We start from the raw sequence: 11,392 nt of genomic DNA, 5'->3' as shown, positions 1-11,392 counted from the left end.
TGGCGGAGAACGCCCGGCCTCCACAGAGTGCCGACCCAGTTCAACCCCAATTTCCCGCTAAGGTCCCACTGCCCCCAAGGCTATCCGCAGGGGCCGCTGCCGCCCCCGCGAAGCAGGAGTCCGGGCGGGCGGGCGCTCGCCGGCGTCGCGCTGACGTCACGCGCGTGCTGACGTCGGCGGCGGCCGCGGCCTCTGAAGCGGGCTGGGGCTCGGGGGGCGCCGAGTTTGACTAGTTTGGGGGCCGCTCGGCGCCTGGCGCTGCTCCCGCCGCCCTCCGCACCCCGCGAGCGGCGCCTCGGCCGGACCGAGAGCGTCCTGCCCGTTCCCGCGGGGCCCCGCACTGGCGGCTGGGCGGCGCTCGGCGAAAGTTGGCCCCTCACGGGCTGGCTGGCGGGCGGGCGGGCGGCCGCGGCCATGGAGCCCCGCAGCATGGAGTACTTCAGCGCCCAGGTGCAGCAGAAGGACGTCGGCGGGCGCCTGCAGGTCGGCCAGGAGCTGCTGCTCTACCTCGGCGCCCCCGGCGCCATCCCGGACCTGGAGGAGGACCTGGGCCGCCTGGGCAAGACGGTCGACGCGCTCACTGGCTGGGTGGGCTCGAGCAACTACCGGGTAAGCGGCGGCGGCGGCGGCGGCGCGGCGCGGGCCGGGCACGCCCTCCGCGGCCAGCCCTTTAATTCCGGACGTGCGCGTCCGGCCAGGAGAGCCCCGGGGTGCGCCGGGCGCCTCGGAACCGACCCGTAAGGGGAAACCCATGGGCACGGGGGTCCTCTGACGCACCCCCAGTGGCGAGCCTACTTCTCCGAACGCGAGCAGGGGACCGACTTCCCACCACGACCAAGTTTTTCCCCAGTTGTGAACAATGACAAATTCAGCGATTTCGTTACACGGTGCGGAGTTGCTTGGCTTTAGGACACGATGTTTAATCATCTATTTTAAAAATTAGTGATAGTTTACATACGTAGAGGGCCCAAAGACTTTTTACATTTGTTTGTACGTATGTAAGCATGACCAAGACATAGGACATTAGGATACAATTTTTAAGTTGAAAAGTGTCAAGTTAATCCCTCTTATTAGTGATTTTTATCCTACTTAATCTCCTGTTTCTTTCTCTCTCTCTCTTTTTTTCCTAATAATTTTTGTCTAGAAGGTTTGCTTTTCTTCTCTAAGGCATTTTTAAAGCTTAAAATCAAGCTTAATCAAGTGTCTGATTAAGTTTATCGTTAAATCTAATGAAAAGATGCTGACCCCAGGGCATTATTCATTTGCTTTTCATTTATTGTCGATAGAAAGCAGTTGAACTCTGTCATTTTATTTTGCCACAGTTGAGAACTGACTGGGCTTTGAAACCGTGTCCTAGCAGGTTAGCTAATGCTGGGGAAAAAAAAAAAGGATGAGGTACAAGAAGGAATGAGTGTTTCTCAAGGGCTGGTAGTAGGCAGGTTGTAATGTAGCCACGTTGGGAGACCTGGTAAATATTCTGTAATTATCCTGTACTAGTAGTAGTTTTTAGCAGTTACTTTTCTTTTTTTTTTTTTAAATTTTTTATTTATTTTTTTCTGCCAAAGCCCCAGCAGATGTGGGACGCGGCTTCAGCATGGCCGGAGAAGCGGTGCGTCGGTGCGCGCCCGGGATCCGAACCCCGGGCCGCCAGCAGCGGAGCGCGCGCACTTAACCTCTAAGCCACCAGGCCGGCCCTAGCAGTTACTTTTCTTTCTAGTCTTCTGGTGGCAGTGTTGCTTTAAAATGCTGGCCCAAACCGCCTATGGATGAAGTGATTCTTTTCAGTAACATATACTTATGACCTAGCAAATAAATAGGCTGTACTTTGAAAGCTTTATCGTTATAGAGAAGAAAAGCAAACTCGGGAATTATTAAGCAAATTTAATGGTGAAACTTATATGAGATTTGGAAGGTTTTGACTTTTACAAGGATAATAAACAGTTTGAGAATTAACCACCTTGATGCTCCATTACATACTCTTTATTATTATTTTTAAAAACTTTGGGAAAAGTGAATATTTAATAATATATCATTACTGTTTGGGGGATTATTCTTATTTCTGTGGAAGAAACAAGCTAAATTTACCTGCAGTGTAAGAAGGGCATATATACACTGAAGGTAGTTAATTTTATGTTGCAGCATAGGCTGTTGTAGAAGGTCAGCTCCTTGGTAATTAATGCTTGCTCCCCTTCCCAAGTGAAGGTTGTTCTGTCCCCTTCTACGTTCGCTGTGGTGACTTGTCTTTGGGCCATATTACTCTTCAGATGTACCATCAGTGAACGGCAGTTGAGCAGTCCTAGCTCTTGAAACACACTCTTGGCTTCTATGATACCACAGTATCCCAATTTTTCTTTTATGTCTCTTAGCACTACTTCCACTCAGTGCTGTGTTTTTGCTTTTAACTGGTCCTTAAGAGTTCGAATCCATCAGGGATCTGACCCAAGTTCTCATCTCTTTACTACGCATTCTCTCCCTTCACCTCACTAGATAACTGCAGCCTGAGATAATTGCAGCAATCAGAAGAGAACTGCCAGCTGGCCCCATGGCGTGGCGGTTAAGTGCCCTCGCTCCACTGCTGGCGACCCGGGTTCGGATTCCGGGCATGCACTGATGCACCACTTGTCAGGCCGTGCTGTGGCAGCGTCCCATATAAAGTGGAGGAAGATGGGCATGGATGTTAGCCCAGAGCCAGTCTTCCTCAGCAAAAAAAGAGGAGGATTGGCATGGATGTTAGCTCAGGGCTGATCTTCCTCACCAAAAAAAAAAAAAAGAAGAGAACTGCCATAGGCTCCCACAACCTTATCTACACACCTCTTTGTAGCTATGCCCATATATATTGTACCTTCTTCTCTGTTTCATTGAATGGATTGTCTGTCTTTCTCACTTACGCCAATCCCTTCACATGCGTATTAGATCCCATGCTCTCTTGCCTACTCAGGGACATTAATTCATTAATTCTCTTCTCCTTCCTGAATCATTAGTTCTCTCCTTTCGGCTGAATGCTGTATAAAAGCTTTTAGGACATTGTAGAGAGAGGGCATTCTAATTAGTTTGTTATTTGGCTTTTAAAAGCTTATGTTACCAAACTAGGTCATCATTTTTTACTCAAGATACAATAAAACATATTTAACTCTTTTGAAAAAGTGTATCATAGACTTTTTTGAACATACACACAAATAGACAGTTGTACTTAAATTTCAAATTGTACTGAACAAACTATAATTTTTCTTTGGATTTGTTAGTATTTCACAATTTGAGTGTCTTAATAATTGTCTTGCTTCAATGAATTTGAATGACTGTACTATATGCTGGATATTGTTCTAGATACTAAGGATCCAGCTGGGAACAAAACCAGTAAAGCTCATTCATTCAGCCTCATTTAGGTATTTATTGAGGACTTCCATGTGCAGGCACTCACTCTTCTAGGCATTTCGGATACAACAGTGAAAAAAACCCAGAAATCCATGCCTTTGTGGACTTAGATTCTAGTGTAGGGAGAGCAATAAACAAGATGAGTAACTAAAATCTATCGTATGTTGGATGGTGATAAACGCTTTGGAGAAAAGCATGAAGGGAATAAGGACTGTTGGGCAGGATGCAAATGTTGGAATTTTAAATAGTTGTCTTTGGAGACGTCACTGAGAGGATGATTTAAAGGAGATGGGGGAGGGAGATCCCTGCCGTCATGGAGATCCTATTAGAAAGAGGAAGGCAGACGGATATACAAATCAGATAATTTCAGGTAACAAGTGCTTATCAAGCAACTGATATCAAAGAATGAGGATAAGATTAGACTATTTTGGGTAGTCAAGGAAGTGAGGTGAAATTTGAGTATAGACATGAAAGAAATATAGGAGAGAAGAGTGATTTAGGCAGAGGAAACTGCAAATGCAGAGGCCCTGGTTCTGTTGAGGAACATAAGGAAGGCCAGCATGGCTAGAACTTACAAGTGAATGAGGTGTTAGGAAAGATGACGTTGGGGAGGCAGGTGGAAAGAGCCTTATAGGATTTTATTCTAAATCAGTGGAGGGTTTTATGTAGAGGGATGGCTGCCTTGTGTAGAGTGGACTATAAAGGAGCAGAAGCAGCAGCAGGGTGGCTAAGGCTGGTTTGGTAGCAATGGCAGTGCTGAGAAGTGGAAGATTTGGGATATGATTTGGTGGAGAGCCAACAGGACCTCCAGTTGGATTGAGTATGAGGGTTGAGAGAGGAATTAGGGATAATTGCCTTGCTTAAGCAGCAGTAGAGGGCAAGACTGAAATGGGACAAGACTGAAATGGGGAAGACTGAGAGAACAAGTTGGGTGAAGGAAGTAAAAAGTTTGGTTTGAGAAGGTTGTTTAAAATGCAAGTTGAGATGATAAATAGACAGTTGGGGTCTTGAGCTCAGTTAAGTCATAACTGGAGATTAAAAATATGGGAATAGGTGTATATATAAGGTACGTGCTCTGTGGCATTTGACTTTTGCTAAGGAGAGTCCTATAATTTCAGGAGTCCCCAAACTTCAAAATGGTATTGTGGCAGTAAAATTTTCTTCCTAAAATTAAATATGATAACCCCCATTTAAAGAGTCCTTAGTGAGTATCAGGCACTGTCTGAAGTGCTATATTTGCATTATCTCATTTTAATCTTTAAGATGGCCTTAGAAAGTCAGTACTATTATTTTCCTCATTTTGTAGACTCTTGCGGTAGGTCATAGAATTGGTGAATTGGTCATAGAATTGGAGGAGTGCTTGAACCTAGGGAGATTAGGATTTTCCTTTTCTGGACTTTTGTAAACCTCTTCAGTATCTTTTCATTTGTCAGCAGTACTTTCACTTTTTATATTATCTGTCTGCAGCTATAATAGTAAGTTGACTCTAAAAATGGAGAAAACAGTAAATAGCATTTGTAGTAGTGCTGAGCTAAGTAATGTGCTAGGATTTCAAGTCTTTTCTTGGAATTCAAAATCACAGCTCCTTTGCCATTTGAAGGATGATGCTTTCCAATGTCAGTGTCACTTTGATTGTATTTCTTATAAACCGTCAATTTCTTAAAATATACCATGTTTTAGTTTGCTGAAAAGTGTTTTGAGGTCTATATTTAAATATATGGATCTTGCCTATTCCTTTTACCTGCCCTATAGGAGGAATGTCCAGGTTGTTTTTAATTTTTTACTGTTAACATTGTCTTTTTACATTGTCACCTTGTATATGTGCATGAGAGTTTGCCTAGGGCAGTGATTCTGAACCCTGTCAGATATAGTGCCCTCTTTTAATGCCCGCTTTACAATCCTGAAATAAAATTTATAGATGATACCCAATAAACGTAATTTTTAAAAACCCCAATAATGTTCTAACTATACTATAAAATAAAATCACACATAATTTATAATAAGATAAAATATATTTCAATATGTAAATGTGCCCGTCTGGCTACCCAAGAAGACGTAATGATAGTCAGATGGCTTCACTGGTACGTATTATTGCTGTAAATGCTACCACTGCCAATTCAGACCACTACAAGTGTGTGGTTGCTGGTGATTCAGATTTGAGAAGTGGCATTGCTGTTGATGACTGTGATATTCTAGAACTCTAAATTCTGAACCTTATTTCTTTGAGTCCACCAACTTAAAGAGTGGCACCACACCACGTGACGTCCAGTCCATTTAGCTTTTAACTGTCCCACACTCCCTCTTGTCTGAGTTTAAATATCATGGTCAGTCAGTCACACCCCTACATTCATTCTCAATTCTCTCCTTCCTCACTCGCACTTTACAGTCCTTTATCAATTGGATGGATAAAATGCAATCCTCATTAATCCAACTCTGCTTATCCCACACCTGCACCAGTGCAACTGAAGGTGGATGGAGAAAAACACAAAACCTCCAACTGGTTTCATTTTAAGTTCCTGACCTTCAAGAGGGCCCTTCATGGTGCCTAGTAGTCATAGTATATTTTCTTACTTCATTCTTTTGCTTAGACAACTATTTTCCATCTGTTCCTTTCCCTCAGACCTAACAATATCTCTTCTTCTATCATCAGTGTCAGCTGATGGTCTTGCTTTACACTTCACTGAGAAAATGGAAGGAATTGGGATTTCCTAAGATTCCTAGTACGGTATGTACCCACCTTCCAGCATTTATACCCATAGAAGGCCCTCCATATTTGTTGAATTGGTAAATGAAAGCACACTTGTCCCTTGATTAACCTGCTGGTTGCATTCCTGGAAAACTTGTGTACTAAAACCATGCAAAAAAAAAAAAAAAAGATTACTAGGCTCTGATAACTTCAAACAGGATTTTCGTTTACTTGAATGGCTGGCAGCAGGGCTGCCAAAGTATGGCCGTGTACCTTTGGGCTGCACAGCTCCAGGGAGTAACATTGTGTGTCGTACACCGCTCTCCACTGAGAACAGTTGTTCTTGGGTATATGTCTAGAAGTGGAAATACTGGGTCACACTTTCCTGTCCCCTCACTCTACTTAGAATTAACTAGTATCTTTAATTTTAAGTCATTTATTTCCTTCCTCTTTTGAGGGAAATAGTTTTATTATTTATATATTTATATAAAAATAACCTGATATTTCTCTTCAGGTTTTCAAATTTTGTAAGCCATCCGGTTTTACTCATTTGATCTGTGCATACATGTCCGCTTGCCAATTTATTCTACCCATTCTTTTACTCATTTTCTTAGATGCTGAGTTAATTTGTGAAGAAAATGCCCCTTAAACGTACAGTACTTCCTAATGAGAGAAGGAGCATTACAGGAGTATGCTTGTTATGCCTTTTTTCTGTTCTACCTATGGTGGAAAAACATCTGTGATTATGAATTAAGTTTATGTCCTTCCTAGATTTCAAGAACTCTTGTCAAACTTTCTGACTTGCACGTGGAAAGTTCTTAGATGTGATTCTTAAATTGGGGATAGTCATTACTGTCTCATGCAATTACTTACCTGTATTGTTGGTTGACGACATTTCTGATTTAAACTGTTTGGAAGATTAAACATCATATTGAATTGAAACTCTGTAGCCAAGGTGACAACTTGCTTGTGAGTTTATTGACATCAGATTACTCAAATATGTTTAACCACTTGTGGTTCAGAGGTGAAAAGGGAGAGAGAGAGAATGGGAAAATGACTCCAAAGGTTCTGGGACTTCTCCAGGTTAATAACATTTCATAAATTTTTTACAATTTCAGTTTTATGACTTAAAAACACCCTAAAATTGGCTTAGTCTTAGCCCCAAAATTTGCTTTTTAGAGTTTCTGTTTTTCTGCCTGTTAAAAAGTATGTTGGGCCGGCCCGGTGGCACAAGCGGTTAAGTGCGCGCGCTCCGCTGCGGCGGCCCGGGGTTCGCTGGTTCGGATCCCGGGCGCGCACCGACGCACTGCTTGGTAAGCCATGCTGTGGCGGCGTCCCATATAAAGTGGAGGAAGATGGGCACCGATGTTAGCCCAGGGCCGTCTTCCTCAGCAAAAAGAGAGGAGGATTGGCGGATGTTAGCTCAGGGCTGATCTCCTCACAAAAAAAAAAAAAAAAAAAAGAAAAAGTATGTTATTGGGCCCGGCCTGGTGGCGCAGCAGTTAAGTGCGCATGCTCCACTTCTGCAGCCCCGGGGTTGGGCGGCCCCGGGTCGCAGGTTCGGATGCTGGGCGTGCACCAACGCAATGCTTGGGAAGCCCTGCTGTGGCAGCGTCACATATAAAGTAGAGGACGAGGGACATGGATGTTGGCCCAGGGCTAATCTTTCTCAGCAAAAAAAAAAGAGGAGGATTGGCATCAGATGTTAGCTCAGGGCTGATCTTCCTCGCAAAAAAAAAAAGTATGTTATTTTTGCTTTTATATTTTTAACATTTTATATATTTGTATTTTTGCTTTTATATTTTATATATACCTGTTGGAAAGTACATTATTTTTGCTTTTATATTTTAAAGGATTGGAATGGAAGCATTTGTGTTCCCAAGGAAGTGGTGAGGAGCAAATTGGAATGTTACTCTAGTTGTTTTCTTTCCTTCTTTTTTGAGGGTTTCAGTATTCTGCTGAAAGGACCCCTAGCCAAGATGCAGGCTATGTTGAAAGATGTGCAAACGGAAATTCAGGAAAGTTATTTGTAGCTCCATGGTAAATCTTGATATTTGCTATATCAGATTCACCCACTGTATTCTTTAGGAATGAGCTGGCTATTATTGGGTCTTTATTTACTAACCCATGTGAATGTTAGAATGAGCTAGTCAAGTTGGCCCCAAAAATTGGGACTTCTTATTGGAGTTACATTGAATATCATCTTTTTGGGGGAAGACTTGATATTTTTATAATATTGACCTCTTTTTATCCATGAAAATTGTTTAGGTCTTCTTTAATGTTTTTCATTAATATTTCATTATTTACTCCAAATAGGTTTTCTGTGCATTTTGTTAGATTTACTCCTAGGTACTTTACAGTGTTTGAGAGTATTGTAAATGCTATTTGTCTTTTTAAAAATTTTCTGGCATATAGAAATGAAATGGTATTTTGTATATTGATTTTTATGGCCAGCCTACTTATTATATAATTAAAAACATATTGTCTGCAATTTGTGGATTCTTTTAGGTTTTCTCTACATGTAATAATATCAGAGAATAACGACAGTTTTGCTTCTTCTTTCCAGTCCTTTAGTTTTGCTTGGTTTTGGTGCATTGGCTACGACCCTTAGGATGAGGTTGAATAAAAGAGTGTGGGCATGATTGAATTGTTTCTGGGTTTCAAGGGTATGTTCTAGTATTTCACCATTAGGAATCATACTTACTATAATTTTTTTAAAACATTTTTTATTATGGAGAATTTTGTACATGTATAAAGGTAGGTAGAATAAAATAACAAATCCACCCACAACACTCATAAGTCCGTGGCTAATCCTGCCCCATCACTTTGTCACAAATCACAGATATATTGTTTCATCCGTAAGTCTTTCTAGCTAGTGTCTCAAAGATAAGTGCTCTTTAAAGAAAAATTAACATAACCTCAATACCATTATCATATGTAAAAAAAAATTCCTTGATACCAAATACCCAGGGTTCAAACTTCCAGTTTTTTAAAATGTCATACAAATTTTTAAATTAGTTTTTTTAAGAAAAATCAGGATACAAATAAAGTTCACACATTGTGATTTGTTAATATATTAGTTTCCTATTGCTGCTCTGTCAAATTACTACACACTTAGTAGCTTAAAACAATGTACATTTATTTTCTTATAATTCTGGAGATCAGAAGTCCAAAATGGGTTTCACTGGGATAAAATCAAGGTTTCAGCAGGATTGTATTCCTTCTGGAGACTTTAGGAGAGAATTTTCCAGCTTTTACAAACTTCCTCCATTTCTTGGCTCATGGCCTCTTCTTCCATCTTCAAAGCCAGCAGTATAGTGTCCTCAAATCTTTCTGTTTGACCACTGGTTCAGTCATCACATCTCCTCTGCCCTGACCCTATAGCCTCCCTCTTATAAGGGCTCTTGTGATACATTGGGCCCAGGATAATCCAAGGTAATTTCCCTATTTTAAGATCTTTAACTTAACCACATCTTTAAAGTTCTTTTTGCCATGTAAGGTAACATATTCACAGGTCCTGGAGGTTAGGATGTGAATACATTTGGGAGGCTGTTGTTCTGCCTATCTCAGTTAACATGTTTATTGAGTCTCTTTTAATCTGTTTCTCCCTCAATCTCTCTTTAAAAATCTTGGATTTGATTTGTGGTAGAGTTTCCCACAGTCCAGATTTTGCTAATGTCGTTCCTGTGATGTTGTGTGTTCCCTCTGTATTTCCTATAAATTGGTAGTTGGATCTAAAGTTTGATCAGATTCAGTCTTTTTTTTTTTTTTGTGGCAAGACTACTTTATAAATAATGTTCTTCCATCAGGAGGCACATAATATCAGGAAGCCACCTAAAGTCTGCTAGTCTCTTTTTGTGATGTTAGCAGCCATTAATATTCAATGTTTAGGTCTCTTAATTCATTGTTGTTATTACTTGCCTTCAAGTAGGCTCAGACTCCTGGTGACCCTGTGAATGAATGATGTCCACAATGTACTGTCCTCAACAGCCCTAACTCAGTTTCTGTAGACTCATGCCCACAGTTTCATTTATGGAGTCAATCCATTTCATATTTGGTCTTCCTCTTTTCCTGTTGCTTTTTACTTTTCCCAGCATTATTGTTGTTTCTGAAGAATCCTGCCTTCTCATGATGTGCCCAAAGTAGCACAGCCTCAGTTTTATCATAAAGAGAAACTTCCCCCGTTTACTACTGTTTGGTTACCCATTGGTATAGTTTATATAAAAAGGCAGGTGTAGTTCATATGATTCTTTCCTTTTATTTACTAATTGTCAAAATAATGAGGTGGTCTTCTAGCATCCTCTAGTGTTGGCCAAATCGTTTTTGTTTTTGTTATTACTATGAGCTCTTGTATTTAAACCTATCTAATGAGTTTCAAGACCATGCAGTTATTATCCTTATTGCTATTCAAACTCTCCTATCTCAGCATGACCCTAGTAATCTTTGGTAGCATGTTTGCTATTTGATATTACAAGATGTCATATTTCCTGCTCCTGCCCTGGAATCAGCCACTTCTCCAAGAAGCTCTGGTTCCTTTTAGTGGGAAATGGTATGCGGAAAATACAGTGTGGGTGCTGGTGGAACTCATTGTTACTCCTTTGATTATTGCTGGATTTTTTTCAATGGATAGGGTTAGGTTTTATTTTAATTTTAAAGAAAAATACATCGTGAGTTTATACCGATACTCTAATTCAGATTCAGGACTGCAGTTGTTGCTACTTCTGTATATCTTCTATCTATAGCTCCTTGTATCAACAACAAGATTTTGAAAGACATTGAAGTTTCTTTTTTGCTAGTGTATCTTAGGGATATATTCCTAAGTGAGATCTTACTAGTATGCATGTTTTTCCTACTGATTTGAGATACTGCTTTTGTCATCTGTTAAATTTTATGTGTGAGTCTGTTTTTGGATTTTCAATTATGCTTTTAACAGCTTTGTTGATATAATTCATATACTATACAGTTCACTCATTTGAAGTGTACAAGTCATTGATTTTTAGTATATTTACAGATGTGCCCAACCATCAGCACAGTCAATTTTAGAACATTTTCTTCACCTCAAAAAGATGTCTCGACCCTTTAGCTGTTACCTCTGTATCCCCTCAGATCCCCTAGTCCTAAGCAACCACTAATCTAATTCTATCTCTGTAGATTTGCCTGTCCTGGACATTTCTTATAAATTGAATCATACAACATGTGCCATTTGTGACTGGTTTTTTTCCACCTCTCATAACGTTTTGGAAGGTTCATCTATTTTGTAACATGTATCAGTCATTCCTATTTATAGCCAAATAATATTCGATTGAATGCATATACCACATTTTTTTAATCCAT

At 40.7% G+C, this 11,392-nt stretch overlaps 1 protein-coding gene across 4 annotated transcripts in view; it reads left to right on the top strand.

Moving 5' to 3' along the window:
- The first annotated feature begins 229 nt into the window (after positions 1 to 229).
- The window catches only part of CLASP2 (cytoplasmic linker associated protein 2), a 168,608-nt gene continuing 157,445 nt past the window's right edge, over positions 230 to 11,392 (top strand). For all 4 annotated transcript variants that reach the window (XM_058554565.1, XM_058554545.1, XM_058554555.1 and 1 more), the window contains exon 1: positions 230 to 609. In XM_058554565.1, the coding sequence (XP_058410548.1) occupies positions 415 to 609 (195 nt within the window). In that variant the 5' untranslated portion in view covers positions 230 to 414. The remainder of the gene's footprint in view (positions 610 to 11,392) is intronic.

Source organism: Diceros bicornis, chromosome 2 (assembly GCF_020826845.1).
Source record: "Diceros bicornis minor isolate mBicDic1 chromosome 2, mDicBic1.mat.cur, whole genome shotgun sequence".
NCBI lineage: Eukaryota > Metazoa > Chordata > Mammalia > Perissodactyla > Rhinocerotidae > Diceros > Diceros bicornis.
Note: the sequence above shows the minus strand (reverse complement) of the source record. Positions and strands in the feature narration are given on the sequence as shown.